General features: G+C 50.7%; 1 protein-coding gene across 2 annotated transcripts in view; it reads left to right on the forward strand.

Moving 5' to 3' along the window:
* Positions 1-23987, forward strand: part of OPA3 (outer mitochondrial membrane lipid metabolism regulator OPA3) — a 113884-nt gene that overhangs the window by 10834 nt on the left and 79063 nt on the right. The window contains exon 2 of one of the 2 annotated variants that reach the window (XM_036416478.2): positions 12954-14306. The exons of the other annotated variant lie outside the window; for it this stretch is intronic. Within the exon in view, the coding sequence (XP_036272371.1) occupies positions 12954-13318 (365 nt within the window). The 3' untranslated portion in view covers positions 13319-14306. Of the gene's footprint in view, positions 1-12953; positions 14307-23987 lie in introns of those variants that run through there. 2 annotated transcript variants of the gene reach the window in all.

Below are 23987 nucleotides of genomic sequence, written 5' to 3' on the forward strand. Positions count from 1 at the left end.
GCTTGTAGGCCCGCTGGTCCCGCCCTTGATAAGCAGCAGCCATGGCAGCTGCCCTCTGCTGAGGGCTCTGCACGCCTCGCTGAGCGTGTCAATTTTCATCTCTTCTTTTTAAAATCAAATTTTATTTTCCTTTTGGGGTTTTTCCTCTGAAGTATTTTGGGGGGACTTACTAAATTTACCCAAGTAATGATATGCTTCTTGTGAAAGAAAGAACAAGACCGATCAGCTTGTGCATATTTGCGGCTAACTGGAAACCCAGCCAATAAATCTCAATCAAACCTCAAATCAAAAGGGTGTTTATTGTTGGGGAAAGGAGGCTGGCTTGGTGGGTTGGTGATGTCATCGGGACCGAGCGCTCTTCCTGCCTCTGCTTCTCCCTCAGGCCCTCAAAGGGCACCCCTTTACACCAGTTTCCAGAGGGAGAATGTGTGTGCGTGGCGGGGGGACCGGGAAATGAGAGAGCTCTTCAAGGAGGAACACGTTTTCCCAGAAGCCCCAGGAGACTCTCCTCTCTGCTGATTGGTGAGACTGAGTCACATACTTCCTTTGCTCTATGGGAGGTCAGACTGTGAAATATCACTTCCAGAGTCTAATGACAAAGTAAATAATACAGTAAAGATTTAATATTGTTAATCATCATAAGCCCTAAAGCTGCTGTAGCCTTTACATAAACTAACTTGTCCTTACCTTACCCCTGAGGTGGATTTCCGCCATTAACACTGCCTTAATGGGGTGTTAGGTAACCTGCCCGAGGCGCCCACGTGCCGAATGAGATCTAATTCCGCTTTGCACCCACGGTTTCGGTCTCTGCAGGCTGCCAAACCGAGTCTCCTATAGACACCGGTTTACGCACAAGCCTTGAATGTGGCTACATCCCTGCAAGCCAGTGTTTATGATCCTATTTTTTTTATTTTTTATTGTTGTAATCTTTACTCGAGGATATTTTTTCCCATTGATTTTCAGATAGAGTGAGAGGGAGGGAGGGAGAGAGAAATATCGACATGAGAGAGACACATCGTTTGGTTACCTCCCTCACGTGTACCAACCAGGGCCAGGGATCAAACCTGCAACTGAGGTATGTGTCCTTGACAGGAAATTGAATCTGTAACCCTTCAGTCCTTGGGTCGACACTCTAACCACTTAGCAACTGGCCAGGGCAAGATCCTGGTCTGGAAAGCAGAAAATGGAGATGCCAAGAGGTCGAGAAACTTGCCCAAGGTCACAGAGGAAGTAAATAGCAGAGCCAGGACTTGAACCCAGGACTGCCCTCCTCCAGAGCACCCTAAGCGCAGCCTATTAGCTGCTTGCCTTGTGCCTCTTCAATTCCCAGACGCCATCTGTCCTAAGCTGAGCTGGTCTCTCCAGGTCTGGGGATTCTTTTCTGGGACAGGGGCATGCTTCTGTCCATCAAGGACAGAATCCAACCAGTCTTTACTCAGTGCCTAGAACTGTTCTAGGAAATGTGACTAACTTGTAGTCAACAAAACAGACAAAACTCCCTGCTCTGGTGAAGCTCACATTCAGGGGTATTAGCTGCCTGCCCAGGGCCTCCAGGGCACGGAGAGGGACTCCTTCCAGTAGTTCCTCCCAATTTCCAAGCTGGTCTTAGTGGTCCAGTTTGTGTGGCATCCCCATCCCTGAGCCAATCACTGTGGCCGAAGGAAAGCATTGCTCTGATGGCCAGGCTGGCGGCCAGTGGTGTTTTCCATCTGGGAGCTGGCTGCATGGACGGGTTGCTTGTGAATTCAGCACATTTATGGTCAGTGCTTTTGTCTGCTGTATGTGAAGCATCAGTAAAAAGTTAAACATTGCAGATACTTGGCTGAGCAATTCCTGATGGCCACATTTGAGCTGGTCCAGCTGGGTCCCTCCTAGATTACCCACTTCCAGGATCTGGCGACTTTTTATTGTTTGTGCTGGGTATAAAATTCTGGGTTACCGGGTGAAGGTATATTTAATTGTATAAGGAACTACCAAAGGGATTTTTAACATGGTTTCCAGTTGCTCCATATCCTTGCCAATATTTAGTGTTTTCATAGTTAAATTTTAGCCATTCCAAGATGGCACCTCATTTGCTTTTGTCTGATGAATGGTGATGTTGAGTACTTTTTCATGCGACAATAAATAGACATTTGTCATGAGACTTGGTTATGATAATAACATTTATCGTAAACACCATTCCTGAGAATCAGGAATTCAGGAGCAGCTTTGTTGAGTGGCCCTGGCTCAGAGTCTGGCCCTGGAGGCTCCATGCCAAGGTGGCGCCCCTGCGTGGTGGTTGTAGAGGTCTCCGTTCTTCGCTGGTTGTTGGCAGAGGGCTCGGTTGCTCTCCACAGGGACCTCTCCTTAGGCTGCTCACGTCCTGGCAGCCGGCTCCCCGCAGAGAGTGATCCAAGAAGGAAAGGGACCAAGGCTGAAGAGGAGGGTGAGGGTGTCTTGACAACGTAATTTTGGGAGTGACATACTGCACTTGTGCCGCATTCTATTACTGGTTGTACAGACCAGCTGTAACACCATGAAGGAAGGGACTGTACACGGGTGTGAATACCAGGGGACAGGGATTGTTGGAGGCCATCTTGGAGGCTGGCTTACCACAATTCTAATTCTGCTAAGAACTAAAATGATTGATTTTGTTTTAATTTTTAAATTTCTTTATTGATTAAGGTATCACATATTTGTCCTCATCTCCTCATTCCCATCCCTCACGCATGCCCTCCCCCCTGTTGTCCTTGACCACTGGTTAGGCTCATATGAATGGATTTTTTTAAAAATTAGAATGGAAAGGAGATAGAGAGTAGAAGGGAGGGAGAGAGGGAGGAGAGAGAGAGGGGGGGGAGGGAGAGAGAAACACTGATGTGAGAGAGACACATCACTTGTTGCCTCTGCCTGTGCCAGGAACAACCCCATAACCCAGATAATTGCACCCTTGAATGGGAATGAAGCCCAAGACAACCCCAAAAAAACAAACCAAAAAAAACCCCAAGACCCTTCTCAAGGGCCCACGTTCAAACCACTGAGCACCACTGGCCATGGCAAAATGATTGAATTTTTAAAAGAATATTAAGCCAGTTTATATTTCTAGATAACTCCCACTTTGGTGTGCTAATATTTTCCTAAAGGTTTTTCCAGTGGTCACAAGTGACATATTTTATAATTTTTTTCTTTTAGTGTCTTTTTTAGGTTTTAATTTGTAAGATATGTGTGATGTCTGGAGGCAGGTGCACAGGGTGGGGCCCGGCCTTGTCATGTGCCTGCCACCCGGGCACGGCTGATGTGACTTGGTGCTGCCATCTTTGAGGGCATGGCAGTCAATTAGCATATTCTCTCCTTATTAGCTGTGGGCGCTACCATCTTTGAGGGTGGGGCAGCAATTAGCATATTCCCTCCTTATTGGCTGTGGGCATCGCCATCTTTGCAACAGTGTGAGGGTAAATTAACATATTCCCTCTTTATTACATAGAATAAAAGGTGCTGCAGGATTAACGGTCCAGGAGAGCAAGCCTTTCACACCTGTGGGGCAAATCTGGCTTCAGTCTCCCCAAGCAGAATTACTGACGAGGCAGCAGCAGGCTTTGGGAGGGGCCCACTTCCTCACAGTCTCGCCATCGGAAGGCAATTTCTGTTTTTATCTTTTGTCTTTGAACTAAGCTTAGATTTACTGGAATGTTGTGAAAACAGTGCAGAGAGTTCCTGGATATGTGTCACTCAGCTTCCCCCTCAACGTCCCCCGTGATAGCATCATAAATAGTACAGTGAGCGAACCCCGGAAATGAACATGCATGCAAAGCTATTAGTGCAACTGCAAACCCCATTCAGAGGTTCCCCACCTGTGTCTTTTCCTGCCCCAGGGTCCTGTGTCTCACTTAGTTGTCAAATAGCTTTCGTCCCCTTTAGTCCATGACTGTTTCTCAGTCTTTCTTTGTCTTTCGTGACCTTGACCCTCCTGAAGAGTCCTGGTTGGTTGTTTTGTAGACTGTCCTTGGATTTGCCTTTGTCTGATGTGCTCTCTTGATTGGAAAGAGGTTCTTCTCCCTTTTTGACAAGAATACCACAGAAATGATGTGCCCGTGAGGGGCTCATGACTTCAGTACGTGTTATCTCTGGTCATGCTGACCTTGGTCACGTATTTAGGTTTGCCTACTGTAAAGTTACTATTTCCCCCTTGGTAGTTAGTACTCAGGTTGCGGGTTTAATCCCTGGTTGGGGCATATACAGAAGGCAACCAATCAATGTTCTCTCTCTCCCTCTCTCTCAAATCAAGGAGCATGTCTTTGGGTGAGGATTTTTTTAAAAGAAAGAAGAAAGAAATTTTCCCCTCAACATTTTATTATGAACATTCTCAAACATACAGCAACATTGAAAGAATTTTACATTGATAGATATAGAGACAGTAAAGCAACAAGCGGACTGTCAAATTACAGCAGGGAGGGTAGGGAGATCTGGGGGAGATAAGAGATCAACCGAAGGACTTGTATACATGCATATAAGTACAACCAACGGACACAAAACGCTGGGGAGGGAAGGTACGTATGGGGGGGGGGTAAGATATGTACACAGATAATAATTTAATAAACAAAAAGAAAGAAAGAATTTTACATTGAAACACAGCCATACGCCCACACGAAGATACTCCCGTTAGTATTTTACTGTATTTGCTTGATCACACTTGCAACCATTGGTCCACCCCTCTGCCCATCCATCCTTCTCTCTCACTTTTTTTTCTCTCTCTCACTTTTTATGCGATTCAAAATAAATTAGGCAGGAGGCACTTAGTGCAGGGCTGAGGCTGGCAGTCACCGGAAGGGCTGGGCCTGGGGATGACACCACAGAACTGACCCCCGGGGAGCTACTGCCCTTGAGGCTGCCTCCTTGAATGGTGTGTGAAAACCTAATATCAACCTAATGCCATCCAAGCGCCAAGAAGCCATGACACCCATGAAGTTGGTGATAAGACACTGGCAGTTCCCTTGGAAAATCCCAGCATCCCCCACCCTCCCTTGCCCGCAGAACTGGAAGTGCAGTTTGGGGCCCTGTCTCACTCCTCATTGGCTGACTCGCTCACCTCTGGGGTCTGTGTGGCAGGGCAGTGAGCGAAGTGGTTCCCAACCTTTCTTTGGCCACGCCCCTCCTAAGCACCTCTAAATCCTGATGCCCCTGTGGCAAGTAATTCTTACCATTCAAAAAGTGAGCTCCTGAAAAAAAATTAATTAATTAATTAAAAAAAAATGAGCTCCTGTTCACGTGGAGGAAGCCTAAAAGGCCATGAACTTGGTCTAAATAAGCTTCCAAAGAACATGGCATCCATGAAAGGGAAAAAGAAAAGAACGAAAGGACAGTTGAAGGACTGAGGAAGAAATCATGAAGAAATTGTTAAAAAAAAATAATATGAAGTAATATGAAAAAATAGCAAATAAAGTTTCAAAACATAAGAGAACTGAAATGCATACATATCTCACAATATGTATTTATATACTGTATATGAGATCCCTAGAAGCATAAGAAATGCAAAAAATTCATTGTTAATAACTCATTCTCGAATTGCCCCCCTAAATCAAATTGCCCCCCTGTGGGGCACGTGCCCCACGATGGGAAACACTGCTTTAGAGCGATGCAGCCTCATGATACAGGAAGGCCCAGTCACAGGGACTGTCCTGTGCACGAACTGGGAGCCTTCTGGAAGGTGGCTTTCCCCCTTCTCACCCTGAATGCCCGGCTTTCCCCCTCCTGGATCTGTGGCCTCTCAGGGGCGGGAGGACGCCCCGGGAGAGGCTGCCGCTCAGGAGAATTGCCAGGAAAGAGGAGGTACAGAGAGTTCCGGCATCGCTTTGGGGTGAGGGAGCAACCTGGGCCTTCAGCTCAGCCTGCTCACTTGTTAGCAGAAAGAAATGTCCCCTGGCCCAAGGAGCACGCTGGGAAGGGTCCGGAGCCATCGTCCTTTCCCCCGGCCAGCCCGGAAGCCTCTCTTTGAGTCAGGCTGTTTGGAGCCCGAGGCCCAGAAATAGGCGGTGACTTCCTAACCTCACACCGTGGGAACCTGTGGAAAGAAGGGGCCACTGGGTAACCCCCAGGCCCCACGGTGAAGGCTTAGGGGAAGGGCCGGTGCTGGGGAGGCGGATGGGAGGCCTGCCTTCCGGAGCCTAGAGGTCCCTCCTGGTGTAGGTCCTGCAGTCCTCGTATTCTGACTTGCTGTCATCCTTGGGGATGACCCGGAACTCCTCCATGTAGGTGGAGCAGCAGCGCTGGGAGCCTCGGTGGAAGGGGGAGTGCAGCCCGCAGCAGCTCCACTTGCTGTCCTCTGGGTCCAGGAGCTCATTGCCACAGCGCCTCCCAGTCTCCGCCTGGACCTTGCCTGGGAACCAGAAACAGCTCAGCGGGGCCCAGCCTGGGGGCAGCGTGGGTCCCTCCTCCCCTCCTCACTCTAGTTCAGCTCTCATCTCCCTTCTGGGGACTGCCCCTTATCTCCTGTGATGCTTTTCACTCACCAACCGCCTCCTCCTTCGCTTCCTTCCTGTCTGTCTCGTTTATTTAAATATACAATCTGGTAAGTTTTGATAGACGCAGCCACCCACACCTTCCCCATAATCTAGAGAATGGACATGTCCATTACCCCCAAAGTATCTCACTTCTCCTTGTAATCCCAGCCATCCCTCCTCCAGATCCCCAGGCAACCACTGGTCTGCTAGATGTTTGCATTTTCTAGAATTTTTATAAATGGAATTATACAATATGTACTTAATTTTTTTATTTTTTTCTTTAAAGAAATGCTGGCCCTAGCCGGCTTGGCTCAGTGGATAGAGCATCGGCCTGCGGACTGAAAGGTCCCGGGTTCGATTCCAAACAAGGGCATATGCTCGGGTTGCAGGCTTGATCCCCAGTATGAGGCATGCAGGAGGCAGCTGATCAATGATTTGCTCTCATCATTGAGGTTTCTATCTCTCTTCCTCTCTAAAATCAATAAAAATATTTTTAAAAAAAGAAAGAAATAATGGTCATAAAACACCAAATTGATGTTGCCACTTAAGATTGTAGACCTGAAGTAAAAACCTCCCATTTGAGCCGAAACCAGTTTGGCTCAGTGGATAGAGCGTCGGTCTGCAGACTGAAAGCTCCCAGGTTCAATTCCGGTCAAGGGCATGTACATTGGTTGTGGGCACATCCCCAGTGTGGGAGGTGCAGGAGGCAGCTGGTCAATGTTTCTCTCTCATAGATGTTTCTAGCTTTCTATTTCTCTCCTTCCTCTCTGTAAAAAAAAATCAATAAAAAATATATTTAGCCGAGACCGGTTTGGCTCAATGGATAGAGCGTCGGCTTGGGGACTGAAGGGCCCGGGTTCGATTCCGGTCAAGGGCATGTACCTTGGTTGCGGGCATATCCCCGGTGGGGGGTGTGCAAGAGGCAACTGATCGATGACTCTCTCTCATCGGTGTTTCTAACTCTCTATCTTTCTCCCTTCCTCTCTGTACAAAATCAATAAAATATATATATATTAAAAATATATTTAAAAAAAAAATCCTCACCAGAGGATTGATTTAAAAACACACACCAAAAACCTCCCACTTAGAAGGCTGTGTTACCGCCAGCCCACCTCGCTTATTTGCCTCCCTTCGGAATCCTCACACCCATTCTCACCTCTGGCTTCTTGGCTCCAGGAGGGCGAGGTAGGCACAGACATTCCATTAAAGAATGGCCACAATAGGAGGCAGAAGGCTTCGAGGAAGAGAAGAGAGTGAGGGCTGGGTGCAGGGGACCCTGGGTGAGGGCTGGGTGCAGAGGGGGCTGGGTGAGGGCTGGGTGCAGGGGACCCTGGGTGAGGGCTGGGTGCAGAGGGAGCTGGGTGAGGGCTGAGTGCAGGGGACCCTGGGTGAGAGCTGGGTGCAGGGGGGCTGGGTGAGGGCTGAGTGCAGAGGGAGCTGGGTGAGGGCTGGGTGCAGGGGACCCTGGGTGAGGGCTGGGTGCAGAGGGAGCTGGGTGAGGGCTGAGTGCAGGGAACCCTGGGTGAGGGCTGGGTGCAGAGGGAGCTGGGTGAGGGCTGGGTGCAGAGGGGGCTGGGTGAGGGCTGGGTGCAGGGGACCCTGGGTGAGAGCTGGGTGCAGGGGACCCTGGGTGAGGGCTGGGTGCAGAGGGGGCTGGGTGAGGGCTGGGTGCAGAGGGGGCTGGGTGAGGGCTGGGTGCAAAGGACCCTGGGTGAGGGCTGGGTGCAGAGGGGGCTGGGTGAGGGCTGGGTGCAGAGGGGGCTAGGTGCAGGGCTGGGTGCACAGGGGGCTGGGTGCACAGGGGGGCTGGGTGAGGGCTGGGTGCAGTACCTGAGTAGGTGAGAAGCCAGGTCCTCCAAATGGAGCAGGCTCTTGGTCCCATTGGCTCTCCCGGCTGTTGGGGACATTTGCCATATTATTTCTTTCTTTCTTTTTTTTAAAAATATATATATATTTTTAATTGATTTCAGAGGGAAAGGGGGAGGGAGAGAAATATCAATGATGAGAGAGAATCATTGATCAGCTGCCTCCTGCACGCCCCCTACTGGGGATCGAGCCTGCAATGTGCCCTGACCGGAATTGAACCCAGGACCCTTCAGACTGAAGGCCTACACTTTATTCCCTGAGCCAAACCAGCTAGGGCTGCCACTTTATTTCTAAGTAAGGCATGTATACTCCTAGTTCTTAAAGACCCCCCCCCCCTTTTTTTTATTACCTGTTGACTTCCTAATATGGAAGATAAACATTTCATGCTTTTACTCTCCTCCCATATAAAAAACAGCAACACTCCCCTCTCAGAAATTAAACAATCCTATTACCAGTTATGCCATATTGAGCACCCTTACACCATCCTGGGCTGGTGAGGAATGGGTAATTAGTAAGTAGTATGTATGTTGATTTCTAACAAAGGTACCACCGCAGCTCAGTGAGGAAAGGATGGTCATTTCAGTAAACGATGCAATTACATATGCACTTGGAACGAGCCCCCCTCCCTTCCTGCCTGGGGACATTGGCAACGTATGCAGACGTTTTGGTTGTCAAAACTGGGGAGGTGCTCCTGACAGGGAGCAAAATTGTCCCTAACTGAGAACCGTAGCATATGCAAATGTAAAAAGTCATGCAGCTGAGCTTAAGATCGGGGCACTTTTTGTACATCATTCCTCCTCAGGTGACAAGTTCAGCGCGCGCGCGCGCACATGCATGCACACACCTTGCTGAAAGCAGCCCCCTGTACTTTCTAGAACTTCCCTGGGAACCTGGGAAGCAGCACAGAGGAGTGAGCTCTGGTGCTTCTCACATCCCAGGGACAACCACAGCGCTAGCTCCCAGGCTGTGCTCCGAGGCTGCTCTCCAGCCGGTGTGAGGAGCCCTGACTTGTTTTCTCTGTAGGTGATGGTGCACCGTGTGACCCAACAAGTTCCTCCTAGAAAAACTTTCTACCCCTGACATCCCAAATGAGTGCTCTTCACCAGACTATGGAGGGACAGACTGGGTGTCCAAATAATGGAATGGGCTGCTGAAACACAGGGAGCACAAAGATGGCACGGACAGAATTTGAACAAAAGACTGAAGGAGTGTGAGTATCTTCATGGAGAAGCAGACTAGGACTTACAGACACTTCTCTATTGTGAGAGTGGTTTTGGGTGCAGATGAAGAGAGCTTGAGGGTAGACGCCATTCAGAGTGCTAGAATGTTCTAGATCTTGACGTAGGCGATGATTACATATTACAAAATTATCTGGCTCTGCACCAAATGTGTACTTCATGAAAATTATATTTTGTTAAAAAGATAAAAAGGAATGAATTTAGTGAGGTCACTGGATAGAAAATCATTTCCATAACTCCATTGTATTTTATATACCAGCCCCAACCAAATTGAAAATGGAATGTAAAATGCTATAAATAATCACGTCAAAAATATCAAGACCCAGGAATAAATATAATCAAAGAAGTACAAGGCATACAGAGAAAATTAGAGACTGGATGCAGAGAGATGCTGCGTTTGGGACTTGAAAGATTGGGAAGATGTCAGTGTCCTGAAGACACTCTGTAGACTCAGTGGATTCCAGCCCACATCTAGGACAATGGCTTTCAACCTTTCAGCTGTGTTCTGATTACTCATTCACACACACACACACTCCCAAGAACAAAAGTTTTATGAAACAACACTTACCCTGACTACTGCAGGTTGGCTTCCATATTTTCTATTGTATCTCCATCATGTTTTTAATAGAAATAAATTGATCTGTGCAACTACACTGATTTCATTACCGCTTATGCGACAAAATCGGGTGTGTTAAGCTCCTGTGGAAGCAGTGAGTGTCCTGGGGAACCAATCCCCCATCACACAGGTCTCCCTAGGCCGTCTTGGCACTGGCAGGCGAGCTTCTTTGTCAGGAAGTCCCTTTTCAGTCGCTTTTCAGATGGGAACCTCAGAGTCTCTCCAGGCCTCCTCCTGGCTCAGGAAGCCCCAAGGAAACAGCCAGGCAGCCTGCCTGGCAAAGCCAGCGCAGGGTCCCCATCCCCAGTAGTCACCACCAGCCCCTAGCCCCCGCTCCTCTCCTACCCCTTTCCACCCCACCCACCCCGCCCATAGGCTAGGCACGCTGCAGCAAGCAGTAGTGGTTCTTTTATAGATAAACAGATGAAGTCACCATAAAAGGAAGTTAAGGAACCACTGCTCTTATAGCAAGCCACAAATGGAAAATGACGAACATCCGGCAGAAAAACCCCCAGAAAACAAACCCGTTTGGGGGCAATGGTAAGATATGTACACCTTAATAAAAAAAATGAAAAAAAAACACCTGTGAGAAATACCATGTGAGTAGAAACCAAGTCAATCAAAACCCACCATAGGCCATGTAATTTTTTAAAATGCAAATCTGCGCACACACACCAGTTACCTGATGTACAGAAAGAAAATGGGGAAAGGGAAAGCGGAGAGAGAGAAAACTGGTAGCCTGGGTGTGGTGGAGCCACATTCCGTGTGGAGTAGCAGGTTTCCTTTTCGGTAGACACTCCAGTGTGTCATTGATTGGCTGCCTGTCAAGCCGCGATCTTTCCCACCTCATTGGCAAACCCCGCCAATCCTGTCCACAATAGGCTTCCGCTAGTTGACAGGAGGTGTATGCCTCTCACTCTTCAAGCGCACCACAGACCAGCCTGCGCACCACCCCTCAGACCAGGACGGTCCTCTCCCTCTGGCTCCTTCCTGGGGCTCTCCCTGGGCCTGGTGAACACGGCCTCCTCAGCTGCCACCTCACAAAGGAGGTGCCCGGTCCGAGCACCCACCGATCACAAACAGCCCCCCCTCCCCCGCCCCTTAAAACAACAGGCAGATTACTTACTGTTAGTGCATTTTCAAGTTGACAAAACTCTGAAAGTTCAAGTAGTTGCAAAGGATATAATTTGTGATGGGAACATTGACATATTCCAGCAGAGCGGTGTGTCCTTCCTTTGGCACATCTGATGCCGTCCGCCGGCTCTGGTGATTCCGTGCCAGTCAGTGTGCCCCGTTTCAGAAAGAAAAAAAAGGATCTAAGGCCGTCTTGTCACTGGTAGGCGAGCTTCTTTTTCAGGAAACGCTTATTCTCAGAAAATTTACAGTCTTCCTCTTTGTCTTTTACTGTCAGAACATTTACTTTCTTCCTCTTGTCCTTTACTGTCAGAAATTTTACATTCTCCCTCTTTGTCCTTGACCTTAGCTTGGAGCTCCCACTGCACAGAATTCTGCCTCATGAATTAGGTATCGCCAACCAAAATATATACAGAAACCAAATTTTTAGTTTTATTTAGTTTCCTGTGACTGTAAGATTCCAAATGTTAAAATATTTTCTTCTGGATTGAATTACTTTCAAAATTATTGCTAATGCACAAATAATATAAAACATTCCTAGTTTCATATATTTTCATGAGTATTAAACATTAAAAGTTAAAAAAAGAAAAACCTAAAGAAGACCAAAAACAAAAAATAAAAAAGTAGAATACATTGGCCCTGGTCAGTGTGGTCCAATGGTTGGAACTTTGGCCTTGGGGGCGTGTGGGAGGCAGTTATTAGCAACCAGTCTGTTTCTTTCTCTTTCTCTTCCCCTCCTGCCCTCCCTTCCATTCTCTCTGAAAAGCGGTGGAAGAAATATCCTCAGGTGAGGATTAACAACAAAAAAGTAAAATATGTTGGAAATTAATCTCCAAATAAGCTAGACAGGGCACCCGCCTTAATTCCACGTGCTCTCGGATGAAGATTTATTATGACAGGAGTGAGTCAGGATTCAGCTTCAGTCCTGCCTTGGTTTTTAAGACTCAAAAGAGCTTAAGTTTTCCTTCACAAAAGCAGCTAGGCAGGGCAGTTTCTGTGCCAGCAGCCCCCGGCGGCTCTTAAGCTGCTTCCAGGCGTGTTTCTGAGCCCACCATGGAGCTCCCTCCTCGGGCTGGGGGGCTATTTAGGAGCCACGGCCTGTTACCCCCTGTTCACGGGTTCACGGGCACTTAACCTCATCTCCCATTTCAGCTGCCCTTTCCTTGGATCCAGGAGGCCACGCTCTGCCTCAGCCCTGACGCTGCATTTTGGGAAGATTCAAAAAGAAAGGGGATCGCCCTTTCTCCTGGGAAGAGGATGGGGTGACAGTGCGGGGGGGTGGGGGGTGGGGGCAGAGGGAGCTAAGCGCCTGGCAGTTGAGCCGTGACAGCTTCTGGGGGACTTGGCCTCTGGGAGCTCCTGTGACCCTTCAGAGGGCCTCCCCTCCCGAGCAGGGCTTCTCTTTCCTGCCTGCTGGCCAGAATCTTCTGGGCGATTTAAAAAGATGCCCGCGGGGTTACCCCAGGTGACGGCGTTCTCGGGGCGAGGCCGGTTCGGGTCTGCCTACAGCGCCCCCTGGCGGTCCTGTCTGCTGCGTCGCTATCGCTCCCACCTGGACGCCGGCGTGCTGGGGCGGGGCTGCAGGGGGCTCGCGGAGCACGGCCTGACCCCTCTCTTCCCCCGCAGTGTACCACTGGGTGGAGATGCGGACCAAGATGCGCATCATGGGCTTCCGGGGCACAACCATCAAGCCGCTGAACGAGGAGGCGGCCGCCGAGCTGGGCGCCGAACTTCTGGGCGAGGCCACCATCTTCATCGTGGGCGGCGCCTGCGTGGTGCTGGAGTACTCGCGCCACCAGGCGCAGCAGCGCCGCAAGGAGGAGGAGCAGCGCGCCGCCTGGACCGAGATGCAGGACGAGGTGGGCCGCCTGGCGCTGGCGCTCGAGGCGCTGCAGGCGCAGGTGCAGGCGCAGGAGGCGCCCAGGGCCCTGGAGGAGCTGCGGGCGCAGATGCAAGAGGTGCGCGCCCAGCTCCTTGCCCGGGGCGCGTAGACGCGGTCCTCGCCCACGCCCAAGGCGGCGTCCACGTCCGAGAAATAGGAGGCTGCCGAAGCCCGGACTTGGATGTGGCCACGTGTGCCCTAATGTGCTGGCCCAGCGGAAGCCACCGAAATGCTGATGAACTTGGCCGCTGGGCGCCCCCTGCTCACCACCAGTGGTAGTACCTTGCACTGGGACTGGGAAGCGTTCCACAGCCCCCTCCTTAGCTCATTGGTACAGCCCACAGTGCTCATCTCCACCTCATCCCAAACCTCACCGACCTCTGAGGTCCCCCAGCCATCGGGACAACGAGCTCACTCTTCTGGCAGAAGGAAAACGTGGAACCGGATCTCAGCCGCATCAGCCTGTCCAACTCCCCATTTACCTGATCAGTGTTACCTTCCCTGGGACACTCATCCATTACACCGAACACCCCCTTCTTTTGATCGCTTGGTACAGACCATTGTAAGGAATGCAGTGTCTTTCCCTGGACTTCTGTTCCCTTTAAGAGGGGGGAAAAGGATCCTGGCTTGCAGTGGATCCACCGAATATCTTTCCTCAACCTGATCTGTGAGGCCTTCTCCTGAGTCCCCAAGTGGAATATTCCAACAGAGCACCCCCCTCCCCTCAGTCTGAGCACCACCCACTGGAGTGGCTGTGCTGGTCTCAGGCAGTGCCCTCCCAACACCGAGACTGATGGACAGCTGGTTTCAGCCTCAGCTTCCTATGAACTGTCCCCAGAGTCCCCAGGGCTTTCCTGACTGTCCTTTCCTACCTTCCCTCTCAGGCACCTGCCGGCCATGGTTAGATGATCGCATCCCCCGAGTTTCCTTTAAATCTGCTCATCTGTGGGCTGCCCCCCTCCCCTGGGGCTCCGGCCTGGTCCAGCAGTCCCTCTCCATGCCCTGGTACCTCCTGCCTCCATGGCCCCAAGTGCCCCTCCAACCCCCTGGTGTGGCCCCTAGTTGGTCTTACGTTAGTAGTTTCCTAGGGCTGCCGTGCCTACAACAACCAGAACCTATTCTCTCCCAGTCCTAGAGGCCGCAGGTCCAAGGTCAGCTGCCAGCACTGCCTCCGAAGGCTCTAGTGCCATCCTTCCTGTCCTCCAGCTTCTGGTGCCTCCAGGTGCTCCTTGGCTTGCGGCTGCTTTCTTCCCCAGTCTCTGCCTCCATCCTCACGTGGCCTTCTGCTCTTCTGTCTCCTACAAAGACCCTGGTCATTGGACTTAGGGCCACCCTAACTCTAGGAAAGGCCCTTTCCCCAAATAAGCTCACACTCACAAGTTCCATCTGTAAGGAGGTAGACAAACTTTTGGACGAGGGGGGTGCCATTCACCTCACTACCCCTCCCCACGCCAGGAGTGTGCTGGGACTGCCGACCCCATGGGGCACTGGGCCTCCCCACATGAGAGGAGCCGTCCAAGGAGAGCTATTTTTCAGATTGTAGGTGTTCCCAATTAAAGGAGCCCGGAAATGTAGTTGTCCTAAGGACTGTCTGAGAACCATTATATGGATCTCCAGAGGGGGTACAAAGCTCATTAAAATTAAGAGAGAAGCTGAGAGATCTGATGGCGGTGAGTCTAAAGTCATTCTATGAACTGTCCCAGTTGGGGAAACCGAGGCTCAGGGGAAGCCAAGGGACTTGGCCAAGGCTAGGAAGCCCATGAGGGATGGGAGTCAGGGCACTGGGAGGGAAACAGGAGCCCAGATTACCCTCTTCATGCAGGTGCAGGTGCTTAGGGTACAGGTGTGGGGCAAGAAGGGCAATGAGAGGGAGGCGGATCACTGGGGAGGGGGGAGAGGGAGGCGGATCACTGGGGGAGGAGGGAGAGGGAGGCAGATCACTGGGGAGGGGGGAGAGGGAGGCAGGTCACTGGGGGAGGGGGGAGAGGGAGGCGGATCACTGGGGGAGGAGGGAGAGGGAGGCAGATCACTGGGGAGGGGGGAGAGGGAGGCAGGTCACTGGGGACGGGGGAGAGGGAGGCAGATCACTGGGGAGGGGGGAGAGGGAGGCAGATCACTGGGGGAGGGGGGAGAGGGAGGCAGGTCACGGGGAGGGGGGAGAGGGAGGCGGGTCACGGGGAGGGGGGAGAGGGAGGCAGGTCACTGGGGAGGGGGGAGAGGGAGGCAGATCACTGGGGAGGGGGGAGAGGGAGGCAGGTCACGGGGAGGGGGGAGAGGGAGGCGGGTCACTGGGGGAGGGGGGAGAGGGAGGCGGGTCACTGGGGAGGGGGGGAAAGGGTGGCGGATCACTGGGGAGGGGGGAGAGGGAGGCAGATCACTGGGGAGGGGGGAGGGGGAGGCGGGTCACTGGGGGAGGGGGGAGAGGGAGGCGGGTCACTGGGGGAGGGGGGAGAGGGAGGCGGGTCACTGGGGAGGGGGGAGAGGGAGGCAGATCACTGGGGGAGGGGGGAGAGGGAGGCAGATCACTGGGGAGGGGGGAGAGGGAGGCGGATCACTGGGGGAGGGGGGAGAGGGAGGCGGGTCACTGGGGGAGGGGGGAGGGGGGAGGGGGAGGCGGATCACTGGGGGAAGGGGGGAGGGAGGGAGGCGGATCACTGGGGAGGGGGGAGAGGGAGGCGGGTCACTGGGGATGGGGGAGAGGGAGGGGATCACTGGAGGAGGGGTGGGAATCTCTGCCGAGGCCCCAGAGCAGTGCTGGAAGTGGATGGCCCTCCATCCCCAACCCAGCAACCCTGGATCTTGGCATTCAGTGAATGGACTTAGTCAGACACCTGGGCCCTCTTCCGGGCAACTGGAGAGGGAAGTTTTCCGTCCCTGCCCCAGGCGGTTAAAAACGCCTGGACACCACACCTGGTAGAAGCCCAGTAAACGGCTTGTGAAGCATCGGCTTACAGAAGCGGGGAGAGGCTGGTGCAGAGGGAGCGGAGATGGGTCATGGGCCTGTGTTTCTAAAGTCGGAGTGACCCGAGCGGGTTCAATCACGAGGGAAAGAAGGCAGGATGCCAGTGCATGGAAGGGAGGGGGGCCGAGGAGCCAGTTTCCATGGTTACCCCAGCGGGCTCGCTCTGGCCCTGTCACATCTCTGAGGACGGGCTGCTGCAAACCCCTCCCCCATCATGTTACTAAACCGCAGTCAGGAGGAAGCCATTGAGCCCTGGGTGGGAGTCAGGCACTGTTCTAAGTGCTGTAAGTGACATTTTCTTCATTCATGAAGAAGCTGAGGCACAGGGAGTCACTGCCCAAGGTCCCAGGCAGGGAAGAGGAGGAGGTGGGGCCTAAGCCCCTGACCCTGAGGTAGCCCTGTGCTCACGGGTGAGATTGAAAACGGCCCCTGCCCTGGCCAGTTCGCCTCCGTGGATAGTGCATCAGCCTGTGGACTGAAAGGTCCCGGGTTCGATTCCAGTCAAGAGCACAGGCCTGGGTTGCGGGCTTGATCCCCAATAGGGGGTGTGCAAGAGGCAGCCAATCAGTGATTCTCTCTCATCATGGATGTTTCCCTGACCCTCTCTGAAATCAATAAAAATACATTAAAAGAGAAAAGAAAACGGCCCCTGTGCGTCTCGATGTGGCCAGACCTGTGGGATGCAGCAGCTTCACCCGCGGGTGGGGTGGGATCAGGGTGGCTGCGGGTGGGAAGAGCGCCCTCTCTAGGCTGGAGGATGGACGGTTCACGGCTCCGAATCACTAGCAAAAATTTTTTTTGCATTTGCGACTTGGGGGGAGAGGGGTTAGAATAAATTTGTGATTGAAGTCGATTATGTTGAAATTGCTGCTTTTTTTTTTTTTTCTTGTATTTGAAAAATCCCTGTCAACCTTAGCAAAATTGCCCTTCGTTTATTCTTTCATTTAGGAAACTGTCACCCAGGTGCCCACTATGCGCCCTGCCTGTTCTGTGCCATGCGGGTCCCGGCGGTGACTGAGACAGCCTCCCCCTCCCTCACGGGACGCACCGTCCAGTGGGGAGACAGACGCACACGCAGACCGGCCCCCCGTGTTACCTGCCCAGCCTCTGGTTACCTGGGAATCGGGCTGCATCCAGATTCCTCCCTCCCGAGGTACTCAGCGCTCTCGGGAGGAAAAAAGAAGCCCACGCACACTGGCTCACAAAGCCCCAAAATGTGTCTGAGCCCCTGTCTCTCCCAGCTCCCGGCAGGCCCTGTCGCCCCATGTTGGTCTCCTCGTCCAGCAGAGAGGGCCACCCCAGGAGCAAAGGGAGCCAGAAAGCCCCTGCCTGGTCTGTTGGCCCGTACAGCCATCCCTGTGGGAGCCACCTGACGCCGAGTGGCTAGGGTCCCCCATCCCCAAGGACGAGGGAGAGGAGAAATCCGCCCTCACGTTAAACAGATGTGTGCGGAGCAGCTACCGCGCGCCCCGTCCTGGCAGCGGAGAATTAACGGGGAACGAGACCAAGTCCGCGCCATTGACACCTGGAACGGCAAGCTCGGACTCTCGTTGCGTGGCTCTCGTCTCACAAAGCTTGAAGGATAAATTCTCGGACTAAAAGATTTTAAGCAAAAACGTGGAAGTTTATTGCGAGCGCATACAAACTCCCCCGGGGAGGAGGTCTGCCAGGGCCAGCCTGGCAGGTGAGCCGGGCTGAGGTAGGGAGGTGGGAACTGAGAAAAGAGAGACAGACAGAAGAGCGGGTCGGGAGGACTTCCAAGTCCGAGGAACTGTAGCCAGTTTATTCACTGCACAATGCTTTTTATACACAAGGCACTAATTAGTTCTGTCAAGACGAGTGTGTTTCTTGTTCCTCTTACTCTCTAAAGGAGAGAGCGAGCCGGAGGACAAATTCTTAGTACAATAACTCTCAGTAGAGGATTACAGACTTCTTGGCAATACATGAAAGGTTGCTTTCATGCTACAAAGATTACCTTCATTCTACTGTTAATCGCCATCCAAACAAGTCTGGGAAAACTGTGTGGGTAGGGGGCCAGCCCTGCTAGCCCCCTCAGATGCAAGGACCTTGTCAGCTTATGTCCTGTCTCCAACAGGAGTCCCCAAATGGAGAAAACCTGCTCGCTCTCAAATGGGGAAAATCTATTCCTTTTCGTCTCTTTGTCTACAGTTTATAAATGCTGGGAGCTTCTCTGTTCATTCCACGTCCTAATTGGACTCTTCCTTATTTTATGTCCCCGAGCTTTCCTAATCGGTCACTGGCCCCCTTTGCCCTGCATGGTCTCAGTTTCAAAGTTTCAAAGCTCAGCCGGCACCCCCTCTTCCTCCCCTTATCTTGTAAACAATCCGGGGCTTGGTGCTGTCTCTGTATGCATTCCTCGTATGCATTCCTCTCCCGTGGCGCCCTCCCCCTAACCTGCCTCTCCCGTGGCCCCCTATATATATATATATTTTTTTTTTTATTTTATTGATTTTTTAGAAGTGTATAGGGTTTGGTAGTGTCGCATACAAGGTTGTAACAGCCTCATTAACAGCCTGTAAATCCTGTCCTGGGCGGTAGTCATTAGTTTGGAATCTGTAGTTTAACAACTCTAAGGTATTAGATGATTTTTATCTTGAGAAACACTGCAAGCCACCAGGTCCAAGGTAATAGGTTACAGCAGCTGCAAGAAACTGATCCCTCCCAGTCTTCCGCTGACTCATCCCTGATTAAAGAAGGGATTAGGCTGCCACTTTGCTGGGCTGTAGAAGGGCCTGGATTTTTCTAGAGATTTCTCATGGCTTCCTGCTGTTTCGTGGGAGGAAAAACCATTTCTCAACTCTGGACATGAGTATTTTGGTAGCACATTTTAAGTAGTATGTGTCAAAAGAACAATTATGCCTTTACTAGCTCATATTTTATCGAGCAATCCCCCCCTCCCAGCAATTTATTATTTTCAGATTATCAAAGCTGTTTTTGACCGTGAGTCATTTTTCTTAATAGATGTTCCCCTTTTCCTCTATTTTTTTTTTTTAAGTTGGAATAAAATAAACATACAGTGAGCCCTAGCCAGTTTTGATTAGTGGACAGAGCATCAGCCTGTGGGTCCCAGGTTCGATTCCGGTCAAGGGCACGTACCTGGGTTGCAGGCTTGATCCACAGTAGGGGGCGTGCAGGAGGCAGCCGATCAATGACTCTCTCATCGTTGATGTTTCTCTCTCTCCCTCTCCCTTACTCTCTGAAATCAATAAACATATATTTAAAAAAGCACACACACAATACAGTGAAGTGTGTAAACTGCACTGTATGTGGCTCAGTGACCCCTTACAAGGGGGTAAACTCATGTAACCAGCACCCAGGTGGAGCCGGAGGGCAGTCCAGAGCCCCAGAAGCGTGCCTGCTTTTCCCCAGGCAGCACCCTTCCCACATAAACCGCCCTTCTGGTATCTCTCTGTAGATAACATTTGCCTTGCATCAATAGACTCCTATGGAAATGTGTTTTTGTTTTGTTTTGTTTTGTTTTGTTTTGTTTTGCTTTGTTTGAATCCTCACCCAAGGATATATATATATTTTTTAAATCAATCTTTATTGTTCATATTATTACAAAGGTTCCTTATTTCTTCCCCCCTCCACCAGGTTCCCACCCCACCCTCCGCCCCCTTCCCCTCCCCCATTATCCTCATCCATAGGTGCACAGTTTATGTTCAGTCTCTTCCTCCCTCCCTTTCCCCGATAGTAAATCCCTTTTCAGATAGTAAATCAGTTACTTAGCATTTTCTCAAATCAATAACACCTCCACATGCCCAAAGATACACTTCACACAAAAGACATTTCCAAATAGGTCAACCAGCCTCATCCAGGCCCCACCCAAGGCACTCACAGATCAACACCCCAGCCCTATACTAACTCAACACATCCAGATCTAAGCCTTCATCACTTGATTCAGCAGACCCTCAAGTTCCCACAAAAGTTTCCAGCCATGTCTGAGAGGCAGCCGTGGGGCAGGGGCAGGCGAGGAGCGAGTTGTTCCGGGCCTGGCTGCTCCGGGCCTGGCCTCTGTTGCTCTGGTCCGTTCCACAACCAGCTGCTCCGGGTCTGGCCACTGCCACTCCCGACCTGGCTGCTCCGGGCTTAGCTGCTGCTGCTCCGGGCCTGGCCACACCCAACCCGGCTGCTCTGGGCCCGGCTGCTCCGGGCCTGGCCCCTCCAGGCCTGGCCGCTCCCAGCCTGGCAGCTGCTGCTCCAGGCCTGGCCGCATCCAACCCGGCTGCTCCGGGCCTGATATATTTTGTTTTAAATTTATTTATTTATTATTTCTTTGTCTTTGGTTAATTCTCACCTGAGGATATTTTTTTCATTGATTTTTTTTTTTTTTAAGAGTGAAAAAGAGCCAAAACTGGTTTGGCTCAGTGGATAAAGTGTCAGCCTGCGGACTGAAAGGTCTCAGGTTCGATTCCAGTCAAGGGCGTGTACCTTGGTTGTGGGCACATCCCCAGTAGGAGGTGTGCAAGAGGCAGCTGATGAATGTTTCTCATCGATGTTTCTAACTCTCTCTCTCTCTCTTCCTCTCTGTAAAAAATCAATAATAAAAAAAGAGTGAAAAAGAGACACACCTATAGAAACATGGATGTGAGAGAAACATCGATTGGTTGCCTCCCACATGCTGCCCAACTATGGCCACGGATCAAGCCTGTAATCAAGTACATGCCCTTGACCTGAATCAAATCCTGGACTCTTCAGTGTGCGGGCTTTAAGTTTATTTTTAGAGAGACAGGAAGTGGGAGAGAGAGAAACATCCATTGGTTGCTTCCCGGACTCACCCTGACTGGGGATTGAACCCGAAGCCTGTGGATGTGCCCTGACAGAACCGAACCTGAAACCTTTTGCTTTTCCCCAGGCAGCACCTCTCCCACATAAACCGCCCTTCTGATATCTCTCTGTAGATAACATTTGCCTTGCATCAACAGACTCCTATGGAGTCTGTTTTTGCTTTTGTTTTGTTTTTGTTTTGTTTTGCTTTGCTTTGTTTGAATCCTCAGGATTCAAACTGTACAGGACGACACTCCAGCCAACCGAGCCAGGATGGAACGACCTTTTTCTGCAGGGACAGGGCGGCTTCTTCTGCGCCATGTACTATCGAGAGAGCCATCTGTGCTGTTCTGTGTAGCAACCGAGTATTCTTTTTCATAGCTCGTAGTATTCCATTGCTGGCCACGGCACACTGTTGTCCCGGCTGAATGAAGTGCATGCAAGTGGTGGGTCCCCAGGCCTTGGCTGTTATGAGCAAAGCTGCTAGGACCATTCTGGCACAAGTCTGTGGTGGGTGTTGCATTTGTTGTGTTTCCACTTCACTAAGTGCATGATCCCACTGTCCTCGCAGAGTCTTGTAATATTGGTACAGTTATTTCCTCTGTTTTTTTTTTTTTTTTTTTTTTTTAATATATTTTTATTGATTATCCACAGAGAGGAAGGAAGAGGGATAGAGAGCTAGAAACATTGACCAGCTGCCTCCTGCACACCCCCTACTGGGGATGTGCCCACACCCAAGGTACATGCCCTTGACCGGAATCGAACCTGGGTCCTTTCAGTCCCCAGACAGACGCTCTATCCACTGAGCCAAACCAGTTTCGGCTATTTCCTCTGTTTTACAAAAACAAGAAACAGGCAAGAAGGAGACAGAAGCTGAAGGGCATACCTATTGCTGCTTTGTCGGAGGACAGGAAAGCAAAGGGAGGGGGAAAAGAAAAGCAGCTGAACAGCAAAGAGCGGATTGACCACCTTTGGTTTCACGCGATACGCTTCCCCAGCATAGTGTTCAAGTTGATTACCACGCGGAAAAGCAGTCCCTTTCTTTAAGAGATCACGGGAAGTGGTTTGCTGTGCTTGGTCATCAGCACTTCCGCTTCTCCAGGCCAACATGGACACGAGTAGGCTACTTCATCATCACTGCAGTGATTGTTGTGGGGTCGAACCCTGGGTTCAAAATAAGACCACCGGAGGCTGATGATTTATTAAAAAAAAGCAGGCAAGAATTTATTGAAATATCTGGCCAGGGCAGCCACAAGAGTACCATAGGCAGGCAGACTCCAAACGACTGCGAGGCTTTAGGGGCAGGTAGTTATTTTTAAAGGTTCTGAGAAGGAAAACCCCCATTCTGCAACAAACTGTTGTTTGGAATTTTCTGCTGTTCTTCCTAGATAAAATGTTGCTTTCTAGTTTGCTTTAGCCCCATTCTAGTTTGAAGAATGATGAAGATAAACTTAGCTGTCTGACCTTGTAGGTGAGAGACCAGATATGCCCATAATCTCAATACCATGCCAGGTGCATTTTTTTTTTAATTGGATAGAGCAGCATTGTTTTTGAGGCCAGCATCAAGATAACCATTAAGTGTACGTAGGGCTGGCTCTTTAATTAAAAAGAAAGTTCTGCCTGTAACCTTGCCCAGAACTTGAACTCATCCTCTCTAAGCCCATCGTGCAATGAACTGTCATGGCCCGTGGGGCAACAACGGGGCCACGCAGGAACCACCTAAGACACATGTGTCAAACACAAGGCCCGCGGGCCAAATCCATCCCGCCAGGCCTTGCAATGTGGCCCGCACCGTGCTGTCATCACTGCACTCCGCTGCGTTTCCATCACAATGACAGTTTATGACTGTTCAGTAAACCATTCGGCCTGCGATTTAGGCTGGATTTTAGATTTTGGCCCCTTCTCTGATTGAGTTCGACACCCCTAACCTAAGAGAATGAAGCAAACAAGGAACACAGAAGAATGGAGGCAAGACAAGGTTCTGATCAAGCCTCAACTTTATTCTTTGAAATGGTCGTATATATACAGCAGAAACAAAGGGGGGCAGGGTTGCCTAAGCAGAGGGGTCTTTGGCAGTGTATAATTGGTTTAGGCACTGAGTGGCAAGGTGGTAAGGTATCTGGCAACACAGGATTGGCTAACTGCCAGGGCCGGCATAACATTCCAAGGTGTGACATTCCAAGGCTGGGCTATCTAGGGGGGAGGATCAGGAAGCAGGAAGGGGAAGTTGCAAAGATGCTAAGCGGCAGGTTAATCTTATCTTCTGGCCAAACCCTCAGGGCACTGCATAACTTCTGCTAGAAGGAACTTAATTATATTTTCTTTTCTTTTTTCTTCTTTTTTTTTTTTTTAAATATTTTATTGATTTTGTACAGAGAGAAAGGGAGAGAGATAGAGTTAGAAACATCGATGAGAGAGAGTCATCGATCAGCTGCCTCTTGCACACCCCCTACTGGGGATATGCCCGCAACCAAGGTACATGCCCTTGACCGGAATCGAACCCGGGACCTTTCAGTCCCCAAGCCGACGCTCTGTCCATTGAGCCAAACCGGTCTTGGCTTAATTATATTTTCTTAAGACTGAGTTGCTTGTCTCAACTCTGATGGCTCCCAACAATGAACAAAGCAAGTCTCTTCAAATTCTCCCCCTGCACCATCCGACCGCTTGGGAATTCTGCAACAGTTCAAACCACAGGAATTTTTCCTTTGTTCTAAATTCTGAATCATAAAGACTGTATTCTAAAAACTGGGGTCAGCCCGCAGGGTCATTCCCAGTCACATCCTGCTGGACATTGGAATGTGGCCCTATCTTGCAGAAGCAGAACTCAGTGGTTGGTTAATCTCCAAAGGTTATGGTCCCCGGCACAGGAAAATTGCCTTAGCAGGTTTAAAATTCAAACAGCAGTTTTTACATGAGTTGTATATTCTCAATTTCTTATTTCACTTTTCTTCTTTCTTTTTAATTGAGAGAGAAACATAAATTTGACTTATCCACTCATTAGTTGATTCTTGGATGTGCCCTGACTAGG

The sequence above is a fragment of the Pipistrellus kuhlii genome, unplaced genomic scaffold, assembly GCF_014108245.1.
Source record: "Pipistrellus kuhlii isolate mPipKuh1 unplaced genomic scaffold, mPipKuh1.p scaffold_m20_p_55, whole genome shotgun sequence".
In the NCBI taxonomy this organism is placed as follows: Eukaryota; Metazoa; Chordata; class Mammalia; order Chiroptera; family Vespertilionidae; genus Pipistrellus; species Pipistrellus kuhlii.